This window comes from Malaclemys terrapin, chromosome 11 (genome assembly GCF_027887155.1).
Source record: "Malaclemys terrapin pileata isolate rMalTer1 chromosome 11, rMalTer1.hap1, whole genome shotgun sequence".
Taxonomy (NCBI): Eukaryota; Metazoa; Chordata; order Testudines; family Emydidae; genus Malaclemys; species Malaclemys terrapin.
Window position 1 is genome coordinate 69,637,808 of NC_071515.1, and position 16,753 is coordinate 69,654,560.

Sequence of the window (16,753 nt, forward strand, 5' to 3'; positions counted from 1 at the left end):
TCAATAATGGCATAGACCAGCGGTGGCCAACCTGTGGCTCTGGAGTAGGGTGACCAGATGTCCCGATTTTATAGGGACAGTCCCGATATTTGGGGCTTTGTCTTATATAGGCTCCTATTACCCCCCACTCCCTGTCCCGATTTCTCACACTTGCTGTCTGGTCACCCTACTCTGGAGCCACATGCGGCTCTTCAGAAGTTAATATGTGGCTCCTTGTAGATGCACCAACACCAGGGCTGGAGCCATAGGTGCGTTCCCCCTCCTCCCCACTCCCTCCCAGCGCTTGCTGCGCGAATCAGCTGTTTTGCGGCGCAAGCGCTGGGAGCCAGGGGGAAAAAGCAGGCACGCGGTGAGCCATGGGGAGGAAGCGGAGGCAGACCGGAGGCAAGCTGGGGTGGGGCTAGAGGGCGGGGAGCTGCCAGTGGGTGCTAAGCACCCACCAATTTTTCCCCCATGAGTGCTCCAGCCCCAGAGCACCCATGGAGTCGGAACTTATGGCTGGAGCTACAGGCGCCAACTTTCCAATGTGCCGGGGGGGGGGGGGGGGGGGCTCAACCCCTGGCTCTGCCACAGGCCCTGCCCCCACTACACCCCTTCCCGGCCCCTCCCCTGAGCCTGCAGTGCCCTCACTCCTCCTCCTTTCCCCCCAGAGCCTCCTGAACCCCACGAAACAACTGATCAGGAGGTGTGGGGAGGGAGGGAGGGGGAGGTGCTGTTCGGCAGGGCTGCCGGTGCGTGGGAGGCGCTGGGAGCGGGGGGACGGGGGAGGGGCTGCTGACGTGTTACTGTGGCTCTTTGGCAAAGTACATTGGTAAATTCTGGCTCCTTCTCAGGTTCAGGTTGGCCACCCCTGGCGTAGATTTTCAGGCTGAGGATGGAGCTGGGAGGGTCCCAGAGCTTGGGCTGCAGCCAGAGCCTGAAAGTCTACACCGCAACTAAGCAGCCCCTTACCTCAAGCCCAAGTCAGTTGGCATGGGCCAGCCACAGGTTTTTAATGGCAGTGTAGACGTACCCTCAGTTCCCCCATCAATACAATGGGGATAATATTTTTGTCACACCTTTTGACTTATTAGCCTCTTAGCCTATGTATGCTCAACAGGGCCATCGCCTTAGTTGGGGCCTCTACTACTCGTTTGCATTATTGTAGCCTCCAGTAATAATCATCCTAACTACTGGACCATTCTGCCTCACTTCTGCACTCTAATGCATTCATACTAATCAAAAGATTACAGGAAGCCTCACTGGAAAAAATCTCTAGTTTACTTTCACTTTACAGGAAAACCTTAATACTCAATTGCTTAGCTAAAAGCTTTAGTTTATTTGCCTAAGACAAATAAGAGGTTCAGCATTTCCCTAATTACAGTACTAATAGTTAAGTGTCTCATTCCAAGAGAGCTGTAAAACATGCATCCAGACCAGAGTGCATATGAAAAAGGAAGAGCCAGTTCTTTTTGCATCCTGTCTGCTACAGACCTGTGTTCAAAAGCAAGACACTAAGCCAAGCAAAGTCAGAGCTCTCTGCTCCAGGCACTAAATTTGCAATGAAATGCAAAATTATTTACAAGCAACAGCTTGTCATCAAGGCCGAAAAACAAAACCCAAAATCCATAAAAGCAATGTTATTTGGTGACAGACATTTCCAAAGAAAAGATATTTCAAATTCCTGATTGGACAGAGTATTTTCAGGAACCTTTTCAATTGTCAGGTTAGATAGAAATTGCTGTAGCCATGGGAATGAAATCCTGTAATACATTGTTTGGGACCCTATAGTTACAGAAAACTATACTGACACTTACTCTATAGTTGTAAAAAGTCATGTACACCTATAAATGAACGAGTTATCCCTCTCAACAGTGTGAGATTCTTAGGGTACGTCTATACTTACCTCCGGGTTCGGCAGTAAGCAATCGATCTTCTGGGATCAATTTATCGTGTCTTGTCTAGACACAATAAATCGATCCCAGAAGTGCTCGCCGTCAACGCCGGTACTCCTGCTCCACAAGAGGAGTACGCGGAGTTGACAGGGGAGCCTGCCTGCCGCGTGTGGACCCGCAGTAAGTACCTTGTAGTTCGAACTAAGGTACTTCGACTTCAGCTACGTTATTCACATAGCTGAAGTTGCGTATCTTAGTTCAAACTGGGGGGTTAGTGTGGACCAGCCCTAAGTCTCACTCTAGTGGTTAGACGACATATAGAGATTTGTAAGTCCACTCCCACCTCCAAAATAAAACAGGCTTACTCCTTTAGCTCAAACAGTAGAGGCTCTTCGAGAGGTCCACAGTTCAATCCCTGGAGTCAGCGGTGTTGATACAAGTATACTGCTTGAGCTAAACGAATACACGTTCTAGCTACTAGAGGGGACAGATAGCTGCACTGTGTTAATGGGGTTACACATACTGAAATTCAGCTTCATGCAATTCCACTGAAGTCATAAATGGGATGAATTTAACACATGGACTGAAAAGGGTCTGTTCACAATCCGTATAATTATTTTTCTTTGGGGGGGGGGGGGAAGAGGATGATTGAAGTTCTCACAACTTTATACCAGAACTAGTAAGAGGTTTTTCAAAAATCTGCTCAGGTTAGGGATTGCCAAATTTGTCTAGCATGCAAGAAAGAGAGGCTGAAACGATGCACTTTTTATTGGTCTAGGAAACCAAAAATCAATAAGACTACACTATGGAATCACGGTCTGAGAAAATCTGAGTTTAAAACTCAAAGCCATTTCCAAAATGTCACCAACACCAGGCTGCATCATAAACTGGTAAACTTTATTTAAAAGCACTTGTATAGATTTACTGATAGTTTGGAAGCGAACTTATTATGTCTTTTCCAGACGGAGAAGCTGTACAGCCAATTTCAGTGAATTTCTATGGCAGAGTTATACACCCATTGAAAACATGGATTCAGGAAACAATGACTTCAACGACAGCCGTGTACGTGTTGTCACCAACACAGAATTTGTTGTGCTGGTGTAATTGCAGTCCCCTTAAAGGGGAAGCCCCTTGCACTGCACATATCCATTGCTACCTAGCACAATTTGCTCTGCAGCTATCAATGTGTGTTATTCATTCGTTCTTCTACCACACCAATCATTGTGATACCCAAGTGCCTGTCCATTTTAGATGATAAATCCACTGGGGCAGGTGCAGGGTACTGCAGCATGCCAAGTACACTGATCGCCCCCACCAAATAAATCATTGTCATCTTCTCAGAATTAAGATAAATGTTGAAGCCACAAGAAACCAAGGTTCGGTCTGAAAGTATTGAGTTATACATTAATATAGCAATTGCATATCAGTCTAAGTATAGGCGCCAACTTTCCCCGGCACCGGTGGGTGCTCGCGCCCCCCTGCCCCCTCCCTGCCCCTATTGGACCCCTTCCCCAAATCCCCACACGCCGCGTACCCCCTCCTCTCCCCTCCCTCCCAGCCGTGGGAAACAGCTGTTTGCAGCACAAGTGCTGGGAGCTAGGGGGAAAAAGCAGGCATGCGGTGCGCTCAGGGGAGGAGGCGGAGATGAGCTGGGCGGCGGGGACGGGGAGCTGCCGGTGGGTGCTGAGCACCCGATTTTTCCCCGTGGGTGCTCCAGCCCTGGAGCACCCACAGAGTCGGCACCTATGAGTCTAAGGGTATGCATCAATATTGGTAGGTTACAGCTGGTGTCTGCAAGCTCATCGCCTTGTCATAAGAGTTTGAGGGACATGGCATTTGCAAACTGATAAGAATTCATCAGGTTTGTGTTCTCTGAATCTCTCAAGTTTAAATTAATAAATTGAGACCATCCTCAGACATAAGAAAAAATGTCTAGTGTAGACAAGGCCCCTTAAGATCTCTCACCCAAACCCAGCAGCAACAATGGGACAACTAGTACTAATGCAGACACGGTGCCGCCGGCACTGGCCTGGGTTTCAACCATCAGCTCAACGAGCTCTGCTCCAGGCATGATTCAGTCAACACAAGGGTTAAAACACTAGCAGCTGGTCTGGAGATCACTAGCAGGCAATTAAGAAACAAGTGGTTGTCAAGAGAGCTTTAGGGAATCAAGGCCCAACTCCCACTGAAACTGGTGCAATAAGAACTGGTCACCTATCTCCCTGAGGTTCATTTGAAAATCCACAGCAAAGAAGTCTAGTGTAGAGAAGGCTGACTTGCAAATCCACTGCTACCTTATCTACCAAGGGTTAGACTTACATAGATACCAAGGGATAGACTTACACCAGACTTTTTGTCCAAGTCTGTGTAGAAGGGGTTACAAGCCAGCCAGCACTGTATTAAATGCTTTAGTCATTGTTCAAATCCAGGACACAGAAGAGGATGAGCTCATACTAAAAAGAAGGGGCCAGGAAAAGTGACAGACTCCCGCAGGCAGGAAGTCTGACTTTATTTGTCTCAGGAAGCACTATGCACGTGGACGGAGCAGTATAAATAAGAAACAAATGAACCCGACCTGCCATTTGATCAAAGAAACCTAAAAATTCAAAACTATTCATGAGAAGCCCAGCAAGACTGGCAGCTTCATGTGGGAATTGACTTCTGGAATCCTTGAGAGTAGAGGGAATATTAAAGCGACATGCCCACTGTTTAAGAAGTGCCTTGTCTCTAAAGATATCAGGAAAGAGTGAGGTCAAGCCAACAATTTTCTAAGATCACAAGCTCTCTGGCCAGGGATTGTCTGTTTGTTCTGTGTTTGTACGGGGCTTAGTTGGGCTCTTCGGCTCTATGATAATACAAACAACAGTTGTGGCACAATGCACATCAGCAGTAGGAAAATTTGGTGGAGGCCTTCAAGGAAAGGCACTATGACATGAAGATGTCTCAAAGCTACCTGCCTTTAGGATTCTGGGTGGAGAAGAGCCCTGAGGTGGCAGATCTCAGTTCCACTCTGTTTTACCCATGCCCTGTCTCCAGGATCTGGATTTATTTCTATAAATACTGTCATTCTACCTAGATTCTTACACTGCCCTCATCATAATAGTATCTGAGCTGGACCGTGTAAAAGGTCCTGTAATTGCTTACAGTACTCAGAACAAGATATGTGTTGTTCCTATGTGAATATACAGAATTATAAGATCATGAGATTCAGCTGCAGGGTTTTACTCTGTCCCTGACCACCACATCAAGATATATATTTAAGTCTTTCCATTTAGCTTACTCTTTCCTTTTGAGCTTTTCCATTATCTCTAAACTAGTGATTCCTACAAGTTGTTAGAAGAATTCACTGTTAAACAGCAAGTTTGTCTCAACCTACTGCCCCACTATAATAAGAATTGTTGCTCAAGTGACAATTGGGTTTTCAGGAACTCCTAAAATCCACTCTCACTGGCCCCAGGGGCAGGTATGTAAGTAATTGTCTGTAAGTCACCTTCAGGACAAATGAATTTTTGAAGAACTTTTTTGTTATTCCTTATGTTAACTCCAAAATCATCCGCAGTTTAAAGAGAGGTAAGAGTGTATTCAAGCTCGTATAAGGCTACTAAGCTAGTTTTGCAACAACAAAAGATAATGCTATTTAAACAGTTCTCAGAATGCTTTTTTCATATTTAAACCCGGTTATCCATGTGGAGTAGGACTCAAAAAAAGTACCACTATGACTGGGTGCGTGGTTTAACTTACACAACTAGCCCCATAACAGCTCACAAAAGCATCAGGGCATTTCACACAATTACACTGAACACACAGTAATCTTCAAACTTGGAAGTCAACTTTTGTGCTGAACAATGCAAATGAACAAGGCACATTTACTACCCAATAGTGGAACACAGCTTTGCTTCATATGGTGTATCGAAGTTAAAAAAAAAAAAAAAAAAAAAAGGACACTGTCAAACAGTTACCACCATTAGGAGAAAATTCTCCTAAATTTGTAATAATGTGGGCCCTGGCTTCCAGTATTAGGCATGTGAAAGTCTATGCATGCATTTGCACACATTTAACTTATGCATTCATGACTAAGACTACGTTTTAGTCACGGGTATTTTTAGTAAAAGTCACGGACAGGTCATGGGCACTAAACAAAAATTCACGGCCTGTGACCTGTCCATGACTTATACCAGGAGTGGGAAAACTTTTTGGCCCAAGGGCCACATCGGGGTTGCAAAATTGTATGGAGGGCCGGGTAAGGAAGGCTATGCCTCCCCAAACAGCCTGTTCCCTGCTCCCTATCTGCCCCCTCCCACCCCCTGACTGCCCCCCTCAGAACCTCCGACCCATCCAACCCCTCCTACTCCTTGTCCCCTGACTGCCCCCTCCCAGGAACCCCCACCCCTAACCACCACCCCCCGGAACCCCACCCCCGTGCTCCCTGTCCCCTGACTGCCCCAACTCCTATCCACACCCCCGCCCCCTGACAGGCCCCCCCAGGATTCCCATGGTTATCCAACTGCCGCTATTCCCTGTCCCCTGATCTGCCTCCCCCCCCGAATCTCCGCCCCATCCATCCCCTCTCTGTCCCCTGACTGCCCCTCAGGACCCCCTGCCCCTTATCCAACCCCGCTCTCTTACCATGCCGCTCAGAGCAGCGGGCGCTCACAGCCCCACCACCCTGCCAGAGCCAGCCATGGCACCACGCTGCCCAGCAGGAGCTCGCAGCCCCACCACCCAGAGTGCTGACAGCGCGGCGAGCTGAGGCTGCGGGGGTGGGGGGACAGCAGGCCGGGGGCTAGCCTCCCCAGCCAGGAGCTCAAGGGCATGGCAGGACGGTCCTGCGGGCCGGATGTGGCCCACCTCTGTCTTATACTATATAACCTTGACTAAATCTTGGGGGGGGGGGGGGCAGGAGCAGGGTGCAGCCCGGGAGGCACCACGGGAGCTGGGGGCAGCAACAGCGCACTGCCTGGGACCCCCGCTTGTGCTGGGGGCACAGGTGGTGGCAGGCGGCCTGGGACCCCTGCTGGTGCTGGGGGGGTGGGAGGCAGTTGGTCGGGCTGGCAGACTCCCTACCTGGCTCTGCACCACCCAGAGCCCTCACCCCCCTCCCGCATCCCATCCCTCAGCCCTGAGCCCTATCCCCCATCCAATCTCCTACTGCTGGGGGGGCGGGGGGGCGTGCGGTGGCCCAAGACTGCCCCAGCAGTGGCTAGTGCGGCTGACCCTCAGGCAGCCCCCGGGCCAGCCACGCCGGCCGCTGCAGACATCACGGAGGTCCCAGAAAGTCACGGAATCCGTGACCTCTGTGACAAACTCACAGCCTTAGTCATAATCAAACATATCTATGTGACTTCGGTGTTTGCACAGGCACACAGCCAAAATGGCACCTAACTGGCCAAGTGTATGTACAAATATCTGATTACTACATGGACAACGGGTATTTGCATGCATAAAACAGGTGTGTGCTACTGCATATACCTACCTTTGAAAGTCTCACCCATGGCAATGTGTATTTTTTGGGACCATGAAAGTAATTTGGGTTCTAATACAAGTACCAGGAGGTCCTAGCGTCCTGCCATGAAATCATGGTCTTCCTGTATGTAATGACTTCTCCAGACTCCCCTAACTCAACTGATGACAACACCAACTCTCCTGCAACTCGTCTTTGAAAGGGACTCCCCACCTTAGCACAGTCACCCTCTCAAGTGTCTTCATTTTGGCACAGCAGCATTTAGTCACTGTAAATAAGAATATTAAGTCATCCTGTGTGTATGAAATAGACTTTGCCTGACAAAAAATCCATTTTACACGATTCTCCTAATCAGCGTTTAGAAGGACATCAGGACTGCCCTGAAATTCCACAACAGTTATGGAGATTATAGACTTTAAATAACTTAAGAGGGGCAACACAAATTCCAGGCAGGACAACCCAAAAAAGGTCTTTCACTTGCCAGGGTGAGATGGGAAAGAGCAGGTGAGCCTTATAGCCAGACTGGCTTTGCCCATCCTTTTCCTACCAATTCCTATAGCAAATCCCGTGGCAGTGCTTTATGCTGTATTTGAAACTTTCTTTAAAAGTTAGTTTTCTTGGATCTTCCACTACTTTTAAATAGTCACATACTGCCAAAACTAAAAAGGATTTTCCCCCTCCGTCTAGACAAATTGAAATATTCACTCATGACTATTGTTTTCCCTCCTCTCATACACGTTTTTGATTTTATTTTTTTTAAATGCAATTGCTAGCACACTTGAAATAAGCGGTGCCAGGTACATGTATGAAGGCATTATAATCATGAATCAGAGACATCTTTTACAACAAAAGCTTATGCTCTAATAAATTTGTTAGTCTCTAAGGTGCCACAAGTACTCCTGATCTTTTACAACAAGATTTAACAGAAACCACAGCATGGTGAAAGCTACTGTAACGTATACTATATTATTATACATGTTTTATAATAATCACCAAAATCTAAAGGGTAAACCCATATATTAAGAATTCACAAAAACATCTAAAATTAATTTTCCTGGTCTTTTTTTTTTTCCCAATTTCTTTGATATCCAAACAACTTATGTAGACCTACTCAAAAGTGACTAATGATTTTAGGTATCCAATGAGAAACACCTCAAAGAGAGCTGATTTTCAGATAGCAGGCAGGCAGCACTATCCGAACACTAGGTCCCTTTAGATTGTCTCATGTTGGGCATGTCAAAACTTGCATCACCCATATTAAGTAGTCACTCTGGAAAATGCAGACCCCTTTGTTTAAGAGAAAAAAAAATTGTTAATAGGCTTTTTATCTTCCTAGCTCATCACGTAAACTGCTTTTGACCTTGTGCAATAACTTCTCTCCTTCCACCCACACACACACACTTTTTCGTTACCACTATCTACATTCAGGATGGCGCTGCCTTGATCACTGAGCCATTTGTAACAAATGTCTTGTGAGACAGAAAGTGATAAGTCGGACAGTCCCCCATTTTTGTTTATGATTAATATCTAAAATAGCTGAAGAAACATTTTAATCAAATCAGATCAGAAACAATGGGGTTCCCCTCTGTTACACGAAGGTATTTAGAACTCTGTATTCTGAACGCTTCAAGAAAACTGTTGAGTTCTTCATATTTGGAACAAAGAAAGGATAACATTTTGGCCTCAGATTTTAGTGGTCATAAATAAATCTCCAGTTTATTAATGTACAAATTAAAAATATAAACAGCATCTATGGTATCCGTCAGGCCAGTAACATGACCTTTTCTTAACCACTGTGGTACTAACAATGTATATAAAAAAAAAGGAAGAAGTCTCAACTAATGTGGAGTTAGGCTTGCAAATCCCATCTGACTTTTCTATTTGTTTATGATCATTTTTCTTGAAAGGTACAAGCCATGGCCCTTTACTGATCCAAATTATAAAGAGAATAATTAATCCTTACCTCTAGCTTTTTAAGGAACAACGTACAGCCAAAAAGCACTGATGCATTGTCAGTTACGATGCATAGTAACTAAAAGGACAAACGTCATTTCTTCCTTCCTCCAACAGAAGAAGTGACACAGGGATCACATCATGGTATTTATGTTCTACCCTAAAGTTAGGGTATGTCTACACTGCAATCAGAGGTGTGACTGCAGCACCGGTTACCATTCCCGTGCTACCTCAGCTAAAAATAGCAGCAAAGCTACAGCAGCGCAGGTTTTAGTGTAGGCCGTACAAGGCTGCCAGGAACCCTGAGTACGTATTGCATTGCTAGCATTGTGTTTTCACTGCTAGATTAGATATCCTACCCATGCTGCAGTCACACCTCAAACTGCAGTGTAGACATACCCTTAAAATAAGGAACACTATAAACAATGCATCAAAGGTAACCTGGTATTTGCAGAATTCACATTCTAAGTCAAGAGGATAGTGAAAAACACCATGGTGATGTCAAAATGTGACTAGTGCCTATTGTTCTGCACAGTACTTAAACTACAGGCATAATATATAGTTTGTCCTAACAGTTGTTCCAAGCTCTGTGTAACCCATTAATTATACTGAATATCACTGGTTTTAAAATGCTTAGTGAAGGAAAACCTGCACAACTATTTACTAATTAACAAATGACTGTAATACGGTCAATTACCAATGCTGACAAAGAATTTTCTCCTTGTTATGAATGTAAAGTTCAATTTCTCATCAAGTCCAGCATTGGTGCAACATATTATTTTATTGACATTCTGTTTAGTATTTGTCCCAGATATCAATTCATGAATGAACGCATTTGTGTAATTTTTAAAATTAAGGGCATGAGAAAAAGAGTGTGTGCCATATTATCCCTTGCTAGACAGTAGTTTTGAGGAAGTGTAAAGAAATACAATATAATTTATTCGATACGTGAGACCAAAGAAAGAAATCACACTCCACTAATGGGATTTGGGGGGGATGAACTCTAATAATACTTAGCACTTACAGAATGCTTTACAATGTCAAAGCATTGCACAAACATTATCTACTCAATCCCCATAACACCCCTGCCATGCTGGTAAGGAGTATTATCTTAATTTAACAGCAGGAGTAACAGTCACAGATGGGTTAAATGATTTGACTATGGCCAGATGGAGGCAGTGTCAGAGCCATGATGAGAACTCAGAAACATGTAGATCATGGGGGCATGATCACACTATGCTGCATCTTTAAGTAAAATAAATCTCTTACCGATCCAGAGCAGGTATTAAAGTCATATCAACACAACCAAAGATAGCACATTGCATTAAAGCTGCCAAAATTGAGATTAGCTCTGTCATCTTTGTTTTGCAGGTGCACATATCGCACTGTCCCTCCATTCACACTATCAGTTCTGCTCCCATGAGCTACCAGGACATTGAAATGTACAGCTCCATGCTAGTTTCAGTGGCCTGTTGTGTCATAATATTGCAGCTGACTGCCAGAGTCCTTACAAGCCTAGCCCTATCCCAAAAAAGCATAAGCAAAAAAGAAAAAAAAATCTTGCAACTGAGAATAATAGCTCATATACTGAGTTTTTCATCCATAGCCCTCAAACCACTTTATAAAAGGAGCTCAATATCATTACGCCCCATTTTACAGATGGAGAAACTGAGTCACGGAGAAGTAAAAGGAGTTGCTCAAGGTCACACAACTGGCCAGCGGCAGCGCCAGGAACAGAAAGGGTCTCCCGAGTCCCAGTCTAGTCCTCCAATCACAAGACATTTGTTAATTACCCCAACTCAATCACTTGCTTTTACTTCTTCACAAACATCTAAAGGTCATATATGTAAGCCATAAGCTCCTCTGGACAGGACTTTGTAAAGTTGAGCACTCACTTTTGACGCTACAGGTGAAAACCTGGCCTCACTGAAGTTAGTGGGAGTTTTCCCATGGACTTCAATGGAAACAGGATCTCACTCTATATAAGTATCATCAAGCGTACGCCTGTGAACCAAAACCAATTCAAGAGTCGAGGTTTGGTTCAGGAGGGATATCTGAGATTTTATCCAGGGGATAGCTTTTTGAAATAAACATTTTGAGGTGGGGTAGAGACAAAATGGACACATGCACATATCTGTATTTAGGAGGGGATCTAAAGTGGAGGACTTGGCAGTCCTCAGTGTCCCTCTGACACACACAAGATTACTTGCCACACCAACTCAGACACTATAGTCTACTCTAATAGGCTCAGAAACGGTCTGGGAACCAGGAGCTCCTGAATTCTAATCCTGACCGTCACCTATGTGTAGAATGTCTTCAGGAAAGTTAAACTGTCTGAGCTCAGTTTCCCTATCAGTAAAATGGTGCCAACAGTGTTCAGTCACCTACCTTCAAGGGATGTTGTGAGGGATAGTCAATGTTTACAAAGTACTCCAGAGATGTGGAATGCTGTAGAAGCGGTAATTATCCTGCCTCTGGCAATGGTCTATACCTTATGCACCATAAGAAGATGCACTTTCCACCTTATCAGTTGTGCAATATTGTGCACTGAAGGAAGATGCCTTCCTGACTCCTACAACCACCAGTTTTTGCCCTGAGGTATAAGGTTTAATCAACCGTTTGATATACTGAAAAGGGAAGTATCTTAAAAAGGTATACCACAGCACTATGTGGTTGCACACAACTTGATTATCATATTACTTGGACATCCGTAAGGAAGACTTTACAAATAACACAGATTATTGCAGTAACTTTCCTGATATAATTCACTGCATTAAGAATAATCATTTGCTTTTTAGTGCTTTTCTTTAGAGGATCATAAACTGCTTTACAAAAGGTATGTGAAGCATCTCCATTTTACAGATGGAAAACCTGAGACGGAAAGAGGTTAAAATTTTAGATTTTCAAAAGTAACCTCTAATTTGGGGCACCTACCTCAGATTTTTAGAAGTGCCAAGCACCCCACAATGCCACTTGACATCAAAGAGAGAGCTGTAGGTGCTCAGCACTTCTGGAAAAATCTCAGAAGTCCACACCCAAAAATTGAGGTTACTTACAAAAATCAAGACCTTCGTTACCAGTCCAAAGTAATAGAGCAAGTCAGGGCTGGAAATGGTCTCCTGATTCCTTAGTCTCTGGTCTAACTACTAATTAACACTATCTTCACTAAAATCAAGACTAAGACCCCGATCCTACCAAGTCTCACGCATATGTTTAATTTATGGTAAATTAGTGAGTGCATAAAGTTAATCACAGACTTTGCTGTACCAAGACCATAGGCTAATTTATTTTATTTTTTTATCTTGAAGTAACATTTCAAGAGGACACACACCTTCAAGCTCAAGATAACAAAAACTGGAAGAAAGAATTTAAATTACTTGTACACACTAATGGGTAAAGCATCAGTACAATCAACAGCCCAATTAAGACATCTGCTCAGTATAATGGCACCATGTAATTTCACTTAGAATACCACATTCACTTTTGCTCATCTTATCTCAAAAAGGACATGACTGTAATAAAAAAGATCCAGAGAAAGGCAACAAGAATTTTAGAGTCAGAGAGTTCTATACAAAGAGAGATTTAAAAGATTTAAGATTATTTCATCTGGAAAAGAGAAGAGGAATTATGACAGATGTCTACATATAGAAAGGGAATGGTATAATGATCTCCAATCCGATAAGATAAGAAAAAAGGGGAAATAAATAAAAATTCTTGTATTTATTTTTAAAGACCTAGGATCAACCTCATCACTGGTGTAACTCCACTGGCATAATCTTGGTCCAAATTGTATAATCAATCTGGGACTTTCACTGCCACAGTTATTATTGAGACAAACGCTTCACATACTAAAGAGGAGCCCAATACAAAACCTTGAATCAAGACATCTTCAAATTTTAAAAAGAGTTTGGCTCCACAGTTCAGCTTCACTTCAATTAGACGCTTACACAGCTTCAAATGCTAGTGACCTCTGTGCTTCAGGTACATGCAACCAGCTGTGCAGAATGTGTAGTTCTTTTCCGTCATTCTTTGAACCAACGGATATCTAGGCCACTGTCAGAAGCAAGAGATTAGTCTAGATGGGCCAATAGTCCTGTCCTAGAATGGCAACTCCAACATTATGTTTTAATTTCCAATGCAATGGGGGCAATCCCCACATCATAAAAATTCTAGCAATTCTGCCACTTGCTTCATATAGTTGTATTTCTGCCGTGTATTTTGGATTGTGCGTGCATGAGAAAATAAACACAGTTTATCATTAATTATTAACTTTTTTGTAAAGAGAAGGGAAAGAAATATACTTCCACTAAATCAGTTCAATAAAAGAGTGAATGCAAGTATTCATTAACCTATCTTTTTACATATTTATACTAAACGTTCAAAGAATCAGTTTTAAAAGCATCTTTTTGCAGGCCTATGAGTCGAAACAGCATAGTTTTGCTATTCTCTTTCGTATAATTTAAATGTAATGTGCCTAGATATTCCTGGATGTGCTGTCATACAATTTTTCACTCAGTACCCAGTTAAAGTTTAAGATTTCCACATTGTTTTGGATATCTGTAACCTGAGTACACACATACAAACGTATCATGGAAAAAGCTATAGAATGTAACTATACAGACATCTTTAGTAAATCCATTATCAGTGGTAATGTTCATTTTTGATAGAAATTTATGATTTAAAAGAGGCAACGTCACCAAATCAGATCTCCTTAAAAGGAACTTCAACAGAATAAGCCACACTTCATCATGCAGGAACTTTTGTTTCTAATTAGTTACTATGTGAACTGATCAACCGAAAAAAAAGAAGTGAATCTAATATGTAATATTGATCACAGAAATATTCCCTTCACCATTAATAATAGCATCTCTCATATTTTATAAAATTATAAAGAAATACGTATAGATTATTTCATTGGCAGAATGGAAATGTTTTTAGAAGGTGGGGAGAGTATATTAGGTGATGAAAAAATAGGTGAAAGGAAACAAAACAAAAGAAGAAAATCACCCTGTTTTGAAAATAAAGCCCCAAAAGGAAAAATGGAGAAACAATTCAAAGTTCACCTCAGCAACTGGCAAAGTCAGAAGGGGCCAAGTACCCCAGAATAAAGCCATGTGAGACACAAAATGTCAAAGCTAATTGCCTCAGAGTCAGCAGTCTCCTCGGGGGAATTTTTTCTACACGGAATACCCTACAGTGTTGCAATATTTACATATTCTCTAGTTATTTTATATTTATGTGACATATACAAACATACCTATAGAATCTAAAGGATATTCTTTAAAAATGCATTTACTTAGCACAAAGTTAAACCCATTTTGCAGCAGGTTTGAAATGCCAATGCCTCCTCCAGCTAATAGCACGTTTACTCTGAGTGTTGGATGTCCCTGCAGCATTATAGCCTTATGTTATAAAACATTTCAAAGGATCCCCTCAGGACTACACACCTTTAAAACCTGAAAGGACCATTAAATATAAATATATTTGTATAGACTGTTCTATAAGGATGATATAATATTCCAGGGTGCCAGCCTTATTGTGATATTGCAATATTTTAGTATATCCATCCCAAGTGCAAAAAGTGCTGCTGATTGAAAGAGGCTTTGGTATTTCAAACCTGCTGTTGTACATACACATTTACATTTTACCCAAAGCTGAATCCAACTCTGCCCCTTTTGCAACAGGCTTGAAATTCCCCAGCCCTTTCCCATCAGCAACACTTTCTGCACTTGAAGCTGGATGCCCTGAAATATTGCAACACCCCACAGGATGCATGTCAGGGTGCCACCCTAGAGTGTTATATAACCCTCCCAGACCAGTCTATACACGACATGCACTAGGAAATCTGAACGGGGTCATCGGTGGGCGGAAGGGTCCAGGCATGGGTATGTGTTCGGCAGGAGGCTGGAAATGCCAGCGCCCGCTCCTCGGCGGCGGGTGACTGCAAGCCCGGCAGCGGCTGCCCCAGAAGGAGCCGCTCGGGACTCGCCCGCCGGCTCCCGGAGAAGTTCAACTTCAGCTGCGGCGGCCAGAACTGCCCGGGCAACTTGCTGCCGCGGCGGCTCCACGCAGTCACTTTGACAGCGAGCGCGGCACACGCCCCGGCGCCCCACTGCGCCCCGCGCCTGCCCCCCGGGCACCAGCCCGCACGTGCCATCCCCAGGGGAGCCCCCGCCCGGCCGGCCGGCACGTACCAGGAGTCCGAGCGGCAGCAGCATTCTCCCCGCCGAGCGCTCACTGCCAGCTCACCCCCGCTCCCGCTGCTGCCGGCGGCGGCTGCCACGTCTGGCTGAGCATGCGCACTCCATGGGGAATCCTGCTGGGGGGAGGAGGGAAGGGGGCCAGAGGCATGCCGGGGGTTGTAGTTTGGCCCTGGCCCGGGCGGCGGGGCGCGTGGGGCGGGCGGGGCGCAGATGGCGAAAGGGGGACGAGACAGGGAGGAGCAGCAGCCACTCTCCTCTCCTCCCCTGTGCAATTACTTGACACCTAGTGCCTGGGTGCTCCGTCTTCAGAAAGCACGTGCACAGGCAGAGGGGGCCCCGTGCTGTCCCCCAGCCCCACTGCAGCAGGGGTGACCCCCCAGGGCTGGGCTGGTCCCCCCCACACCGTCCCCACACAGGCAGCTCATGCTGGAGATCAGGCCTGTTGCCAGTCCCGGGATATCCCCCGGGGGTCTGAGCCCATCTCAGCTGAGGCTCCGCTCAGAGGTGGGCCCATGGGGTTGTACAGCCAACCCCACATGAGTCAGACACCCCCGCCCGCCCCGCTGCAAGAGGTTAGCCTAGACAATTGATCATATTGCGGTGGCTGGTCTGGTTTGGTTTTTGAACTCCTCCTGCCCACATGTGTGTGAGACCAAGAGGGAGAGAGAATCAGTACGGCCAAGGACCCCAAATGGGGTGAGTACGGTGATTTTGGCCTCCATTGCGGGAGCTCTCGGGGCCTGGCTGCCTGAGGGCACGGGGCTTCCAGCTTCTCCCCAACATGCTGATTAATTAATTCCATGTCATGCCCCCCCCCCAGCTCCACTCCTGCCCAGCAAGTGATTCTGCCACAAATCAATTTTGTCCCACGCCCCTACATCTGCTTGTGCCCCAGCCTCCCCTCTGCCCCTTCTGCAGCTCCACAGGTTCTTCGCCATCCCGCTTCCCAAGCCAGGTGCTGAGCGGGGAGCAGGCAGCAGACTGACCCGGGCCATTGCTGATAGGAGGGGACAGTGGTGTCCATTCCTGACAGGGCAAGGGAAGGGTCGGGGGTGGCAGAGCTCTGCCTGCTTCCTGTAGCAGCTCTGCTGGGCAGCTCTTTCCCAGGAGATGGGATGGCGAGGAAAGCAGTCATCAGAGAGTTTTGCCCCCTGGCAGAGCGGAACAGCTGGAGCTGCTTGGACCTCAAGGGGGGAGGGATAGCTCAGTGGTTTGAGCACTGGCCTGCTTAAACCCAGGATTGTGAGTTCAATCCTTGAGGG

General features: G+C 45.4%; 1 protein-coding gene across 2 annotated transcripts in view; it reads right to left on the reverse strand.

Annotated features, from left to right (window-relative positions):
- PDIA5 (protein disulfide isomerase family A member 5) overlaps positions 1-15,571 on the reverse strand; it is a 121,191-nt gene extending 105,620 nt beyond the window's left edge. For both annotated transcript variants that reach the window (XM_054044360.1, XM_054044359.1), the window contains exon 1: positions 15,483-15,571. In XM_054044360.1, coding sequence (XP_053900335.1) covers positions 15,483-15,506 — 24 coding nt within the window. In that variant the 5' untranslated portion in view covers positions 15,507-15,571. The remainder of the gene's footprint in view (positions 1-15,482) is intronic.
- Between the last annotated feature and the right edge of the window lie 1,182 nt (positions 15,572-16,753).